The sequence below is a fragment of the Gigantopelta aegis genome, chromosome 4, assembly GCF_016097555.1.
Source record: "Gigantopelta aegis isolate Gae_Host chromosome 4, Gae_host_genome, whole genome shotgun sequence".
Classification (NCBI taxonomy): Eukaryota; Metazoa; Mollusca; class Gastropoda; order Neomphalida; family Peltospiridae; genus Gigantopelta; species Gigantopelta aegis.
In genome coordinates this window covers 22,551,335-22,569,011 of record NC_054702.1, presented here as the reverse complement: position 1 = coordinate 22,569,011, position 17,677 = coordinate 22,551,335, and the positions used below count along the sequence as shown (strand labels likewise).

Below are 17,677 nucleotides of genomic sequence, written 5' to 3'. Positions count from 1 at the left end.
GGGATTAGCACTGGGCTATATCCCGGCCCTCTTCACCATGAAAGGCAAGTGATTATTTGAGGATCCCTCCACACTCACCTGGTAAGTTTTAGGAGACAAGACAAGACAAAAATGTATTACACTCTGGCTGTATTCTATGGCATATGAGGACATGTGTTCAATGGTAGGACCTGGTTTACAGGATCAAAAATAGTATAATTATAATACTGGTAGTGGTACAGATATAATGCAATTGCGAAAATTAGTATATAAATATAGCTTATGAGGTAGTAAAAAATATGTTATATGTTTGCTACATATAGAGTTTGGGATGGGCGTGTACGAATAATAACATCTATGAAACCATTTCGAGATCTTAATTAAACACGGCAATGGAAGTGAGAAACATACACTGTTCAATACAATGTACTCTTTTTTTAATGATATTTCGCTATGCACGATTTAAACATTAGAGCTGCACTGCATGCATATGTTTGCGTTTAAAACTTGCCAGCAAGTTAGATGTAGTACTGCTTGTCGCTGTAACAGGGTACCCAGACTGTATATATTGTAGTATTTGTACTATTTGTAGGGACTTACAGCTTCTTAAATTTATTCATGATTTCTTTTATTAGTTTGCATGTGTTTTGTAAATAATTAATTCTGTGGGTGTTCATTAGTTCATTATTCTTTAATGTACTTCGTTTAACATAGAAATATGGTTTCAAAAGTAGTGCCCCGGATTGGGCCCCTGGCCTCCAGAAGCCAAACCAGGGGTGGACATGCTCGAAACCTTAGTGGTATAGGAGCATGTTAAAAACATAACGATAACGATCAAAAGTAGTTTGCGGTTAAAGGCAAGTGATTATTTGAGGTCTGCTCCACACTCACCTGGAAAGTTTTAGGAGAACGGCAAATTGATAGCCTTACAATAAACACTTTTAATACATTTTATTTGAAACTTAATGTAATTGTTTGCCTAGTACCATTTCAGAAGAATGATCATTAGCTTGCCTTGATTTTGCTCATGGCAAAGACTGTACTACTTCTCATTCCAGCCAGTGTGTTAAATCTATGATGTTTATATAATCATTAGCTTGCCTTGATTTTGCTCATGGCGAAAACTGTACTACTTCTCATTCCAGCCAGTGTGTTAAATCTATGATGTTTATATAATCGAATCAAGTGTATTAAATATATGTTGTTTATTGTTGTTATAACTACATGTAGTTCATGTTTGCTTTTTTTTCTTATTTTAATGGGAATCTCTCCCCCTAACCACTGTAAACTGTTTTATGTTGTGTTGTGTTGTGTTGTGTTGTGTTGCGCTTAATGAATCATTTAAGCTGTTGTTTGCCAAATACAAAATAAATTTTAAATTTTACAAAGTAAATATTTCACAATAATTTGCCAAAATGCTAAATTGAAAATTAATCTTTAATGAGCCTTTCATTTACTGAATTTTTTTTTTTTTCAACACTGTATTTAGCTACCTAAAATTCACCACATTAATAAATTAATTATAATTTAAAAGAATTATAATTATATTGGCCTAACACCACTATTATGCAGTGAATTTCAGATTATCTGACCTAACCGAGTGGTAAAGCTCTCGCCTGATGCGCTGTCAGTCTAGGATCGATCCCTGTCGATGGGCCCATTAAGATATTTTTCATTCTAGTCAGCTAGTGCATCATGACTGACTGTGCTACTAACGGAAAAAATTTTTGCAGGTTTCCTCTCTAAGACTGTGTAAAATTAAATACCGAATGTTTAACATCCAATAGCCAATGATTAATAAATCAATGTGCTCTAGTGGTACCGTTAAACAAAAGAAACTTCTTTTTTTTCATTCATGAGTGACAGATAATCTGCAACACCTTATACATTGTATTTTGGTCATTGTTTTTATTACATACTCATTTAAGCTTAGGTCTCACTACACCGATGTCATCTGCCATTGAATTGCCCAACTTCAAACGAAGATTGCCAATAGAATGGGTTCTCATTGGCACTAACAACATACACCATTGCGAATATACATTATATGAGCATTTATTTTTCACTCCAAAATTGAGAACATTTCAATCTCATTTTTTTGCTATATATGACCGCATCTGGCTGTAGTACCGGTCCGAACAGGTGGTTCATTAACCGATTCACTCCAGCTGTGTCTTACACTATACACTCATGTCCCAAAAGGTCGATGCACAATATTACAAAATAGCATGGGCAAATTACTGCCAGAAGGCTTACCATTAAACATACATATTGTTTTAATTCTTCACCATTTCCTAGAAGTGAATATGTGAACCATAACTTGTGTCACAATTAGGAACTATAGTGGACGTGATGAATGAACTCTCACCCGGAAGTGATCTGCATGTGTAGTGAGACCTTACTACAGTAATAAAGACAATTCTGACCATGCAATAAAAAACCCATTTTATTGAACATTTCTGTGATACAAAATCTCGCAAGTCCAGTATGTGTTCACCTGAATGATGTAATGTCCCTAGTCCCTAGCCAGGAATGATGTCATGTTCCTAGCCAGGATGCTCAGCGTTTTGTCAATTCCATAAAATTCAACCAACTTTCCAGCGAAGTAAGTTGTGTTATTTATTTATATTTTTGTTAATCATAATATAGAAAGGTGGTATGTAATAAATATAGAACCACATAATCAGAGGATAATAAAATTTACACTGACAGATCAATAAGCAAAAACAAAACTGCTACAAGCACTTCTGCTATTCTGAATAAGGGGAGATAACTGCCATAACTGGAAATAAGACTGGTCACTATGACAGCATAAACTTGTTAAAATAGCATTCATTATACATAATTTAAAAAACATTATGTTAAATAAAGTATACAACATTTTTCCATACTACGTAAGATATGTTTCATTTGAAACATATTTTTCAAAGTTCCTCATCTTTTTCTTTCATAGCTGATATAGCTGACATAAAATGCCAAAATTATAGACTTCATAAAGCAACAAAACAATATTTTAATGATGAAAACTGTATGAGATATGAATTTTTGTTTCTACATAATGTAAAGCAATCTTCTCAGATATAGTTCTTTTGTCAAACAAAGTAATAAATGCAATAAATTATGCAAACGCCTATTGGAAAGAAGACTGTGTTATGTCTAGGGCAAATATATCAGTTACTGTAGATATATTTATAGAGACAATAGGCTTCATTAAGTACAGAAACAATATTTTTGTAATTAGAAATTTGTAAGACATGTTTTTAAAAAAAGCCCAAACCCACCACACAATGTAAAGTAATCTTATGAGATTTAGTTCTCTGTGAAATAAAAATAATAAAAATAATAAAAATAATAAATTATGCAAAAGACTAGTTGAAAAAGGACAGTGTTCTGTCTATGGCTAATGTAGCAGCTAATATAGAATACATTTATTTACAGAGTTAAATATTTATTAAATATATTTTGTGAGAGACAATACACAATTCCATATTCCAAAGCAGTTTTGTTCTATTTTATTTTCAGATAAAACTAAAGATAACAATTACCTACTTAATTAACCTTCCGACTACTGCAGTCGAGATATCTCGCCCAACGTCATACCAGTTGACATACTGTACACTGCATACAGTGCATTCCCCAATTCATACTTCCCATTGTTTTGCACATGAAACTCATCAGAAATAATAATATAACAACAGGAAACAGTTTAAGTAGATTATGGGAGCTTTAGTTTTTAATTTTTCAATGGAAAATATGTGGGAATTTTGAGTTCAAAAAGTGGTTTTCGGCAAATTAGATTGTTTAACCAACAACAAAAATCACCAAATATTGGGATATGAATCGTTTTTTTTTTTTTTTTTTAAAGTCTGGTCAGAAAAACATAGCAGCCTGTAAATAAATGTGACTTTTTAGATTTGTTGCCTAATTTTAATCAACATTAACTGATCTAAAATATCATAAAAATTAAAAATATTTGTGAGTAAAAGTTATAAACTTGTATCCACTCATTGTGATTTTTGTCAAAAATTAATCCAGTAGTCTAAAGGTTAAAGAAGAACAAGCTTTTTCTTTGTACCAACATAATGACCACTCAAGAAATAGTTTCAAAGAAAATTATTTATAAGCTGCAATTCCACCAAAATTACCATAAAGCAGTTACAGATTTGTTCTACTTAACTTTTCTATTTTAATTCATCAAATGGCTGATTGAAAAAGTACCAAACAAAATTAGCTTTCTTGCTGCAATATATCATTTGGCTAACATAACTGGCTGCATGTTTTCAAAAAGAAAATTTGTTAAACTTCTAACAACATTTTGTGTTCAGTATTAGCATGCTCGACACTTACTTCAATTGGTCGAAGATTAACCTGGTTTCCATCTTGTGGTCCAAACTTCTTTGATCGTTTTCCCAGCTGGACGTGTTTGTAGTAGAGAAAGTCATCGCGGTCCGTGTAATCTTCCGTCATTTCGTTGGGAGTCTCGACTCGCTTCATGAGACCGTCGACACGAGCCTCGTTATAGAACACCATCGTCCTGTCATTCTCTGGTCCGGGATTCCCAGCACGATACTGATGCTCTGAAGATCGAAAGAATGTTTCATATTATGCTCTGGACATATATGCCAAATTCAGTTCTTCTAATATGCATCAATATGAACTGATGCTCTTTGAACCATCTAATTGAAATCTAAGGCCACAGATTTATCAGGCTTTTTTTCTTCCACACATGTTATCCATTGTCTGTGGATGGATGGAAATGTGCAGAAGCACTGACGGATAGATCTGTTTGAACCAAACAATTTCAGTACTGTTGCTTGTATTTAACCTTCTGACTACTGCAGGTGAGATATCTCACCCGACGTCACACCAGTCGACATACTGTACACTGTATACATTGCATTTCCCAATTCGTATTTCCCGCCGTTTTGCACATGACACTTACAGGAAACGTCTTTTCTTAACAGGAAATGTATTATTTTACAGCATGCTAGCTTTTGTTTGTTGTTTTTCAATGGAAAAATGGTTTTCAGTAAGTATTTTCGCTTGACAACAATGCCGGCACATCGCAGTCATTTTCAGGGATCAATAGCTGATTGTGACAGCTAATTTGATAATAAATTTGATCGTTTTAGCAACAACTAAAATCACCAAATATGCGATATGAATCATAGTTCTTTTTTTGTTTTACATTGTCAGAAAACCACTGTTATAAGGAATAATGGACATAAATACTGGACAGCTGGCCACAAATGCCCGTAAGTAAATGCAACTTCTTCTTTTTTTGCCTAATTTTAATCACCATTAACTGATATAAAATATCATAAACATCACAAAAACACACGGAAATAATACTTACTTGTATTTATAAAACATTTAAGTGAATATATGTCAGTAAAAATTATAAACCTGTACCCACTCAACATGGTTTTTGTCAAAAATTAATCCAGTATTCTAAAGGTTAACAGTTTAGAAATGTGAAGTACGTGGTCTCTGATACAGGTGCGATACTGAATAACACCGTCATGAATAATTACCCTTGAGGCACCTGGCTCGGCCAGGGTTAAAGTACTCGGTGATCCAGCCCGTTCTCTGATTATGAACCCGGGTGTGCAGTTTATCCTGGCGGTGAGAGTAATACTCCTTTGTCAGTATCAAGTCTGTCACTGCAAAATTCACAACGTACAAATTCATATTTAATGTAATAACCAATCAAACAAGCGTGCCGAGAGTACTGTTAAAGCAATACATGTACTTGTCTCCTAAGTTAAAGGGTCACAACTGTGTGAACATTGGGTAAATTGCCATGAAAGTAAAACTTGATCTGTATAACAGTACGTGAAAAAGCTATATATACAAACATTCAGCTCAGTATCTTGAAGCATTGTGAAAAAAACAGTCTGAAAAGCAAATTTTTCTATCTCTTAAGTTAAAAGGCAATAACTATAAAAAAAAATGGATAAAGTGCTATGAAAGTCAAACTTGATCTGTAGAAGTACATGCACTGGTGTAGGAGGGGGGGGGGGGGGACAAGAGGGCATGTGCCCCCCACTTCAGATATTTTGCTTTATATTTCCTTCATAATAGTGTAAAAGTGTGTAAATATAAAAACTGTGCCCCACCCACCCACTTTTTGGCTCCTTCCTATGCCACTGAGGTCATAATAAAAGCGTAAACAAAATTTCAGCTCAATATCTTGACGCACTATAAGAAACAATGTCCGGAGAACTATATGTGGGACAGACAACAGACATATGTACGGAGATGAAAACTATAGCAGATTATGCATTCTACAGTACAGTTGTGTTCCTCAAAACAGACTTTACAAATTTAGAAATGTTTTCCATGGCATGTAATTTGCTGTGGACCGTTTCTTAATTGTAGGGGTTGTAAAAGCTAACATATGCCCAGGTACTTTAACATGTACCTTAAATCTACCAAATAAGTCTACATATGTATGTGTACTGGAACCCATAATAGAACGAATACTAGTATCTCACAGTGAAGGGTCGGGTATAAGTCAGTATGCACCAAGGCCTAAATGACCACCACTTGTCCATGTTACTTACATTCTCGGTTGTCATACACTGAGAGTTTTGACACAAGCCCATCCTTCCTGAGATATGGAGCAAACTTCTCCAGCTTCGATCGTTTGTACAGCTTGGTCTTTATACCTTTAGGACATCGCATTTCATAATCTGGAAAGTAGATACAGTGGAAAAACAATCAATCAAAGACACCAAGTCATGTGATATTAGTGTAAAGATGGATCGACTCAACAAGACAACTATGTCATATTAAATTTGTCTGCATAATGATGTCTGGGTCGGGATGTAGACCAGTGGTAGAGCAATTGGCTGATGTGCAATGTGCTGTAGAACTGATCTCCCTCAATAATTTTTCCATCCCAATCAAATGCTGTGGTATGTACTGTCCTGCATATGGGAAACTATATAATAAGAAATCTTGCTGCTATTTGGTTATCTGATGGCAATGGGTTTTCTCTCTTGATCAAAAATAAAAATGACTAGTCCATCCCACAGGGAACACCTTTTTTCATACTATGGAATTTACTACAAGTTACTTATTTCTGAGCCGATTGTTTTCTAAATTACACACAAAAATAGTTGGGTGTTTTTGGTTTTTTTCCCCCCAAACACTTCTTACGACAAACCAAACTGAAATTATTTACAAAAAAAAAACATTTTTGTTGCAGGATGGGACAGACTATAAATATTAAAACACCACACAGCTAGATTAAAATATGCTGATGAGTCAAAAAAATAAAATTCCTTTCCATAATACATCTTGTCTTTTATTGTTCTTCTGTTCTTTGTAATGTCTATTTCAGGTGTACAATTTGTCAGTCCATAATACATTTTATATGGGCATTTTATCACTTATGCACACGTTTCAACAGTAAATGACTTAGTAATATGGGTTTGAAGATACCATACCTCGCTGAGATAGTCTTAGTGGTTCTACCCATGAAGGAGGCATGTCAAGATGTTTCTCTACGTTAACCACTTTTTCCTGGCAGAGACAAATAAAACAGCTCATTAGAATAAAACAGCTCATTAGAATAAAACTTCATGTCATACTTTATATATAAAGAATGCAAAGCTTATGTTAATTACAAACATTTTATTTAATTAGAAACAAAGTATGTTTAGAATTTAAATACTACAGAAACGTACTCTTATAACGAACCGAAAGGGACCATGATAGCTAGTTTGTCATAGCAGTGGTTCGTTGTACACATTTGGTTATTAATGTAAAGGGAGATAAAACGGGGTTTTACAATCAGTTCATTCTATGCAGTAGTTCGTTCTAAGCATGTTCGTTATTAGTGTACCTTACTGTATTTGTAACTAAGTTCAGAAACACACATCATAAACAACAGACATATTATATTCAGTGGGAACAAATGCAGTCTGTTCTGCTGCATAACCATGTATGCATCACACTATTCTCGATCATATGTTGTTGTTTTTAAACTGTTTTTAAGGTATTATACTACTGTTATCTTAATTAAAAACTATAATGGAAGATGGCTTGATAAGACCAATGATAAAAAGATTAGTGTCTCGACAAACTTATTAAAACTTCCAGTATTGCATTTTTAAGACTTTAATTTACATGGTATTACATTACAATGGAAAATAACATTATGAATTGCAAAATAACTGTATTAACAAAATAACTGTATTTGCAAAATAACTGTATTTACAAAATTGCTAAACATCGTCCAGAAATTAAAACCAAAACATTCTATCTCTTTTATATTATTGTAATTAAAAAACAGTAGATGGCCAATACCTCTTCATCCTCCATATCTAGGAGATCATCCTCTGATTCTGGAATGAGCAGCTGCTTGTCCACTCCAGGAAACATGTACTCCCACACCGTGCAGTCACCAAGGTCGTAACTGAGATCCTGTCAGAAAAACAAAAATCTTGCATGATGGAAATTTGTTACAAATAACATTGTCAACTATCAACAAATGAAAGGCACATGCCCACATTACTAGCAAGACCCAGCAATAACACAGGGGGCACGGCTACCTCTGGCACTCACCAAATTCACTAATTGTGAATTTTAAAAACAACTGGCAAACTGTTTTTTAATTTGGCGAAATAGAAACAATTTTATGTAATCATTACTATTTTGTTACAAAATAAATGGATATATATATATAAAACTTGGAAGTTTAACAGATAATTTGGCGAAATTTTCTGCTGACCCACAGCTAACACTGCAGGGGGGAAGAAATGAAAAGCTACAGAGTGAAATTTTCTCAGCAGCCATCTGTTCTGCTGTACATCCATATCTAAGTTTATACAGATTTCACTGTATATATATATATATATTACATTTTGTCATGATAAAATTTCGCAAATCATTTGCCAGTGTTTCTTCACTCATACCTTGACACCTTCGGAGCAGTCCTGCATGTTCACCCAATAGTTGAAGTTGTTCCACAGCGACTCGATACCGTGGTAGCTTTCGCTGTTCAACTCGTGAGACAGACCGGTGAACGGCTCGATGAAGAAACTCTCCGGCACCTCTCTCTTCCCGGCCAAAACGAGCACCCATGAGTGAACCCTCAGACCCAGCAGTGGATCCGGTGCCGGCTTTTCTCTTTCCTAGAGGAAATACATTAACATTCAGTATTTCCAGAAATAACTAGGATAGTAATGTCATATGTATTTTCATTATTACATTACACTTAAACTACAAATAATGTTTGATGAAGACTGCAGTAGTAATACCATCATCATCATGATATAATCAGGCTTTCTGTCAGAGAATAATTTTAAGGTACATAATAACAAAACAGACAATAAATGCCCCTACTAGGTGGTTATGGGTTTGAAATGCTTTGAAATTGGGCACTGCATTTCATGCACTTTAACAAATTTAAACAGCTGTTCTCTCACTATCATATATCTGAAACTTATAAAAATATATCCATTAATTTCTTAAATTTTAGGGTACATAACTGTACCCTCCACACCCTTTGGCGCAAACCCTGATAATAGTTAACAAATTACTTCTATGACAAGTACTTTATGTTACAGTGTCCAATAATGACTTTTGTAGAAGCAAAAAACAAAATGTTTCACAACTGGTTTATACAATGAAAATTCAACATCTGGCTAAACCTGATTTTCATTCATAATGTCTAATAATGACTTTTGTGAAAGACAAATTCTTCAAACATTTTAAAATGCAATTTTTATCTAAATGGAGAACACCCTGTGAACCAATTCATTTTAATTCAGCACTCTGGATTATCTTTTCAATGCCCCCAGCTCCCCTCCCCCCTCCCCCCCCCCAAACATTTTGTACTGCCTCTCCCTATTACAGTTAGCAAACTGTTCAACTTTATGGACCACCAGGCACCTGTTACAAATACTGTATTTTAGGTGTAAAAATACAAGCAGTATAAAAGACACCAACATTACATCTTTGCATATCATACCAGTTGGGGGTGGAGGCATAGCCCAGTGGTAAAGCGCTTGCTTGATGCGCAGTCGGTTTTGGATCGATCCCTGTTGGTGGGCCCATTGGGCTATTTCTCGCTCCAGCCAATGTACCATTTCTGACATATCAAAGGATGTGGGATGGTGTATATAAAAGATCCCTTGGTACTAATGGAAAAAATGTAGCAGGTTTCCTCTCTAAGACTATATGTTAAAATTACCACATTAATAAATCAATGTGCTCTAGTGGTGATGTTCAACAAAACAAATTTTTTTTTTTAATCATACCAGTTGCTTCAGCTCCTCGTCTACGCGTCGCTTTTCCTCTTCTGCTTCTTGTTCAGCAACTTTCCGTCTCTCTTGTTTCAGAATAAACTTGCTTGTCAAGTCCCGGGGTGGTTTAACAGAATATTTTTTTATTATCATTTTTTTCTCTTCCTGTTTTGCCTGCAAATATATATCAAACATGTATATTATTATTATTGCATTAGCAGATTTTGGAAGGGGGTGCTTTGACTTTATACCACTGTCTCGATCCTTCACATCTTGTAAAACGTTAAGTATCGCTTACAATAACTACCAGGCTGCCATAGCATTGTAAAAGACATACATGTAGAGCAAGTAAACAATGAGAGATAAACAAAAGTGTTATATTTTATATAATTTAAATATATGGTATGACTGTAAGGCCATTATAAAATAAATGCAAGATTTTCATCCCTGTCTGCCATGAGGATAACGACCCATTCCCCTTTATTATTATTATTATTATTATTATTATTGGCCAAATATTTATCAGATTCTATATTTGCTTGATATGCAGTATTTCCAATGTCCTGAAAATATAAAATGAAAGTAAACTTTCACGCCACCACCCCTATTTTGAAAACAATATTTGGATGAAAATCTAGCATTTAGAGGGACATTCCAGAGTTTTCTGCCTTGTAAGGTGTTTCCGACTAATAAAATATTTCTATGATTAAACTTACATATTAAATATATTTTCTTGCTTAGAATATCAGTGCCTGTATATTCAATGTGTTTCTGGTCATCTTAATATTTGTAAGAAGCCCAAACTGGATTTTGTCTTCAAATAATTTGGTATGTATGAAAAAAAATATTTTAGGAATTAAAATAAAATTTAACCTAGTACAAATATTAGAACGATCAGAAACACATTTAATATACAGTCACTAATATTTTATGCAGAAAAATATATTTGATATGTAATTACAATCGTTAAAAGTCTCCATTAGTCGATAACAACTTAAAAATTGCAGCAAACTTGGGAATGTTCCTTTAACATTGTGATGGTCTAACAACAAGGAAAAGAATAATTGTTTAATGACTCCTTAATTTATACAACTAAATAAAGTACCGACACAGAATAACATACAGGGAAACTATTCAGTTGAGTAGCTGTCCTCGTTTGAAATCAGGACCATTTAATAAATTAAAGCAGTCGATGTTCAGGGCTAGATCTGACACTCACCAAATTGGCCAACTGCGAATTTTAAAAAGAATTGGCAAATTTTATTTTCATTTGGCAAAACAATTTCATGTGATAATTGATATTTTGTTAGAAAATTACTGGGTTTCTGCAATTTTTTAAGTTTAATAGATAATTTGGCGAAATATTCTGCTCACCCGGAGCTAGCCCTGAAGTACTAACCTCTTCTTTTTTCTTCAGTAGGGGACACACACCCCTTGACTCGTCAGCAAGACACGTTTCTCTCGAAGCGTATCCACTCACAACGTACGCATCGTATCCCGCTGCTATGAGCAGTGACACAAGCAGGGTGTTGTATTCAAAGCAATTACCTTTCTGACGATTGATAACAGTCGCAGGAGATATTAGACGAGGAGGCTGTAAAACAAAACAATTAAAATAAATATGACCTAATGTTAGCGATGTCATGGCATAACTACACATGTATGTTGTTTTTATAGCCAAATGTTTACAATATACAAAATAATACAACTGTGGTTGCATTAGAAAATAATTATTATTCTATGCTATGAAACAAATGAGTCAAAATTATCCTGTAAATCTTTGTAGATTGTATACTGGTAATGTATGTGTAATCTGACTCATGAATGAAAACATTAAATGAATGAAAGTGAAGTTGCAAACGTTGTTATTTAAAATAAATATTACCCCATATATTTGAGCCCATATGGGTAGTAATAAAAAATAATAATAATAATAAATATATATATTATTGCATGTGAACAAAATACATTTTTTGTTGCAATAACACATCTTTCGTATAAAAATAGGTTTCACCATGGTTTCATAATATTCTGTAAATAACAACAGGTCTAGCTCTGGTACGCCAAATTCACCATTTGCTAATTTCAAAAACAAATGGCAAATTTTATTTTGATTTGGCAAAATAATTTTATGGAATAATTGACATTTAGATACAAAATAACTGGGTTTTTGCCAATTTTGAAATTTAATAGATAATTTGGTGAAATGTTCTGTTGACCAAGAGCTAGCCCTGAACAAACTGAATATGCAAAGTGGTATGAAAATATCAAGGGTTGGCTTTATTAAAGCCTTTAGCCACAACCTCAAAGTTTTATAAGCATGAGGCGAGGTCTGTTTATATTTATGTGTAATATAGTCAACAGACCTCCACATGAAACAAATTGAGGGGAGTGATTAATTGCTTCTTTAAATTAAATTATGGGAAGCCATTTATGACATTAACATATTGATACCATAGAAATTCACATACTATGAAGAGATAAAATTACTCTTTTTTATCTAATTTTGGAGCAGTTTTGGAGAATAAGAGTGATAGTTCCCCTTACAGGGTTCGCCCTGCCCATTGCCAAATTAGCCATTTGCTAATTTTTATACAAAGTTGTTAAAACAATTTTAGTATTTGGCCAATAACATTTTCTTTCAATTAGCCACTTCTGAATAATTTTCAAGGAAATACTCTGTATATGTGAAAATTGGCTAAACAAAACTTCTTTCATGTGTGAGCCCTGCCTTATGTGGTGAGGTCTGTATAAGTAAGTAACTGTAAAACTGTTAAATAACAAAAATCATCAGAGAAGACAATTATTTTGTTTAATTTGAACAGATTCTTACAAGTTCATATGGTGGCTCCAACGGTTCAAAGCTAAGATAGTCAGCGACAAAATCCGCAGCACCTTCCCAGTTGTAAAGTTCTTTGAAAGGCAGCTGGGTAGGACGGAGAGTTGTGCATATAAATTTCTACAAGAAAAAAAAGGTAAAACATTATCATAAAAGTGAAATCTCATTTTTTGTACACTGTCAAACAAATGTTTTTAAAATTACTGAAGCTAAAATAAATGCATCCGATTTACACTATACCATCAACTATATGCTCATAGAAAATGACAATCAAATAAATTAATTCATTAACAGAAACGAGTAAAATTATTGGAGAATCTATAGAGGATGATTGACAGAATTAGGGATCTTCAGTTGACACAACAGGCGAGCATTGTGGATGCGTGTTCACAGGGCTCGGAATATGAAGTACAATATGAGCTGCTGTTAAATAGTAGGCCAAAGGAAATATGGCCTGCTAAGAAAAAAATATGGCCTGCTGGAAATAAGATAGCACAGCTTGGGTGAGTGGAGAGTTTGGGACAGTGTGAGATGTAATTTAAAGCATAATTAAATTAAAATATAACAGAATCATGAGCTTAGCTTCAGCTAAATAGATTTAGAGCATTATTAAATGAGATGATCATGCATACACCGGTCTCTTAAAAAATTACCTGCGATTTTTGGGGGAAATAAAAATTCACCTGCTCAGTCTAAGAAATGAACTGCTTTTTACTTTTCACAGGCCGCTATTTTGAGCCCTAGTTCAGCCTTTGTGCAACTCATCTGTCTCTAGTGGCCTATCCACATGTAGCTGCCAACAGTGAACTTGCCAGATTTGTGGATTTGCTGATTTCATAAGATTTGTTATGACATGATAAGACAGGAATCTTGTTGTACGGAACAAGACTCTCTTTACACAGTGTGCAAGTACATTGCACTTTTGATATTCCTGAGTTATTTATCACAAATAAATGTAAAAATGTAATAGAAAAATATGGCACCTACAACTTTTATATTTTTAAAAACAGTGATTTGTATGTGTTTGTTTAATAGAACATAACTGATGATGTAGGATATCAGCTTCATCCTTTTCACAGGATAAAGCCCATATATGTCATTAACTAGTAACTATTTTTTATCCTGTAATTTATAAAAACATTAAAAGAAAATATCATTATTTATGTTATTTCAGTTACATTGTATGATGACCTAGAAGTCAAATAAATTATTTTGTAATATCTTGATGCATATGGTACACGATGTGTAAGTGACATAAAAAACCCATAATCTGTTAGTATACGTTTGAAACTTTGTACCTTAATCGGTCATCATAATCAGCCAATATCAGAGATTGCAGGATAAAAGACTAACTCACCTCCACTCCACATTCATTGATAGGGTTAACAAACAATGGCTTTCTATCTCTGTACAGATGAACATATTGTCGGCAGAAGTTGTCACAGTATTGCAAAATGAGTTTTTCTTTCGGTAAATTGTCTTTATATGAAGCAGGAAACTCAGTCGGGTCAAAAGTCTCTTGTGGTACACTACAATCAAAATGGAAAAACACAAAAATATTTGCACATTAAATTTTTTAGTTGCTAATTAGTCACATTTCTAGTCAATTGAAAATTTATTAGCAACTACTGTCTAATGTTTTAAAATTGTGAAGCAAAATCTGAAACTTGCACAGTGAATCATGATGCGATACTGAACAAAATGTTCCCTGGTTAGCACATGACTGCAAACTCATTAGATATACAGTCACTGGTATTTTAAAGAAAATATATTTAACATGCAATTTTAGATGCCAAAATGGCTCTGTTAAGGTTAACAACTCACTTTTCACACCCTTGTTTTGGCTTTGTACACAATATATATGACATATCAAGAGTAATTTTGTTTTATATATGTTTGACATGTTGTTTGGGTGGGGGGGGGGGGGGTTATGTTTTAAAACTTAATATTTTTTGTGTAAAATTATGAAAAATAAAGACAGACATGTAAATTGTGTTATAAAATCTGCTCTCAGAACTGCTTTGATAGGGGTCAAGGTAAGTAGTTCAGTTTTTATTTTAATGTGGTGAAGCATTGTAGTATTATAGCTAATTTTAATTTCAATGATGTCATTATTACAATGAAGTCACTTTGCATCCATTCTCTTTACAATTACAATAAACTGAGTGCATGCCCTTTCCATTTTAAGAATGGTGGGAAAATTCCAATGCAAATTTAAATGTTAAATTTCTATTGAATTTTTTTGTCTCTACATTACCAAGGTCGACAACAGTCACTCTTCGCACCCTTGTTTTGGTTTCATACACAATAAATATAACACATCCAATGGAAATATGTTTTTATATATTTGACACAAGGTACTTTTTGTTTATTTAATATAATTTTTTAAACCTTAACCGTAATATTTTGTCTAACATTATGGAAAATAAAAATATACTGCCATGTAAACTGCATTGTCTGCTCTCGTAACTATTCTGACAAGGATCAAAGTAAGTAGTCTAGTTTTATTTTAATGTGGTGAAGCATTATAATAATATAGCTAATTTTGAATTTGAATGATGTCAATATTCCAATGATGTCACTTAATTTGCATCTTACAATAACTATAAATTGAATTCATGATGTTTAAGTTTTAAGAATGCTGGAAAATGCTAAATTGCTATTGAAATGTTCTATTTTGAACATTACTAAGGTCTACGACAGTAACTTTTTGCATTCTTGTTTTGGCTTCATACACAAATAAATATAGCATATCTTACCGTAATTTCACTTGAAATCCATATTTTGTAAAAAGGTACAATTTTTTTAATTACAAGATTTTCTTCAAACACATTCATGTGCATTAGTAATGTTCAAACAAAACATTTTCAACAGAAATTTTGCATTGAACATTTTCTAGCATTCTTGAAATGAAAACGTCATTTACCGGTACCCAGTTTATAGTTATTGTAAGGAGATTCTAAGTGACATCATTGGAATAATGACGTCATTCAAATTCAAAATTAGCTATATTATAATATTACAATGCTTCGCCACATTAAAATAAAAACTGATCTACTAACCTTGACCCCTGTAAAATTTCTATCACAAGCAGACAACGCTCTTTACAGGTTGGCACTTAAAAAAAAAAAAAAAAAAACATAATTCTGGACAAAATATTAATTTTAAGTTTTAAAAGATGAATGAAATAAAAAGTACCGTATGTCAAATATATAAAATCAAAAAATTAATGTTGAATATGTTTTATTTATTGGATGCGAAGCCAAAATTAGGGTCCAAAAAGTGACTGTCATCGACCTTAATGCACCTGAATGCGTTTGAAAGAAAAAAATCTTGATTTTTTTTTTTTTTTTACTATTTACGAAATATGCATTTCAAGTGAAATTACGGTAATATATCTTATAATGTATTGTGTACGAAGCCAAAAGAAGAGTTCAAAGAGTTACTGTCATCAACCTTATTCGGAAACCTCTTACAACGGCTGCACACTCCCTTTAATTTAACCTGTGACCTGAATAAGCAAAATCATTTCTTACGGTTCAACAGTTGGAGGATGCACTATTATTTTGTTTAATTCCTGAGCTAGTGCTTCCACATCATCTTCCAAATTGTTTTGGTCATCAGCCTGTTCTCCTTTAGTGGCGTTTTCTTCACCGGGTTCATTTTCTTCTGGTCCATTTTCCTCAATCTTTTTTTCAGATTGACCATTAATTTCAGATTCAGTGTCCAATTTATTTGAATCTGTAGCGATATCTTGCGTATTTACACTGTTTTCCTCCATTCTTTAAAATTTAACGGTTTATTTACAGCATTCACAACATTTCGATGCGTTTTACTTTACTATTTTATTTTTATTTTTCCCCCGGACGTGTCGAAGTACCGCTTATACAAACTATTGCGCCGTCATAGCAACGTGAAGATATAGGGCAATAAATCAACTGCAGCAGATTGAACATTTTTAATATTTCATGAAAGTTTAAAGCATAAGATTTGTGGCATGACTGCCAGCCATAGTTATTGTCAAAAGTAGTAATTTATTTTATACAAATAAATAATATACCGACACGGAATAATACATTCGAAAACTATTTCGTTTAGAGTAGCAGTCCTTGATTGAACTGAGGCCCAATTGAGGTATATTTCATTAACTTGGGTGCTTCACTTTATAAGCATATTTATAGTTATGTTTAATGAGATGTAACAGATTATGAACGTTAACGTTAATAAAATATAGTGTAAAATTATTTTGATTAAAATGTCAATTATTCATGAAATCAATTTATTTGCCTTGGACAATTTACACTACATCATTGTGGACAGTCCAATGTTAATATTTCTTATAAAAGTTAAAAATGCTATGATCCCTATACTTAAAAATACAATAATTCCTGACTAAAACATGCGTTTTTTAAAAATTAAAATTATGCTACAGGCAAGGAAAATATAGGCTACTGGTATGTAGTACCATAAAGTGGTATCGTAATTATTAATTTAATAATTTAACATAAGTGTATTTTGCATTTCATAACAAAATATACACACAGGTTTAATAAATTCTTGTAACAAACTGCCATCACAGACTCCTACCAAAGAGCATATCTTT

The 17,677-nt window shown here is 33.2% G+C and overlaps 1 protein-coding gene across 1 annotated transcript in view; it reads right to left on the bottom strand.

Moving 5' to 3' along the window:
• The window catches only part of LOC121369921 (dynein regulatory complex subunit 7-like), a 32,353-nt gene extending 15,408 nt beyond the window's left edge, over positions 1-16,945 (bottom strand). The window contains exons 1-11 of the mRNA XM_041495002.1: positions 16,611-16,945; positions 14,432-14,603; positions 13,069-13,194; positions 11,635-11,829; positions 10,251-10,409; positions 8,904-9,122; positions 8,296-8,412; positions 7,434-7,509; positions 6,546-6,674; positions 5,514-5,642; positions 4,327-4,556 (exon numbers count right to left, since the gene is read on the bottom strand). Coding sequence (XP_041350936.1) covers positions 4,327-4,556; positions 5,514-5,642; positions 6,546-6,674; positions 7,434-7,509; positions 8,296-8,412; positions 8,904-9,122; positions 10,251-10,409; positions 11,635-11,829; positions 13,069-13,194; positions 14,432-14,603; positions 16,611-16,855 — 1,797 coding nt within the window. The 5' untranslated portion in view covers positions 16,856-16,945. The remainder of the gene's footprint in view (positions 1-4,326; positions 4,557-5,513; positions 5,643-6,545; positions 6,675-7,433; positions 7,510-8,295; positions 8,413-8,903; positions 9,123-10,250; positions 10,410-11,634; positions 11,830-13,068; positions 13,195-14,431; positions 14,604-16,610) is intronic.
• Between the last annotated feature and the right edge of the window lie 732 nt (positions 16,946-17,677).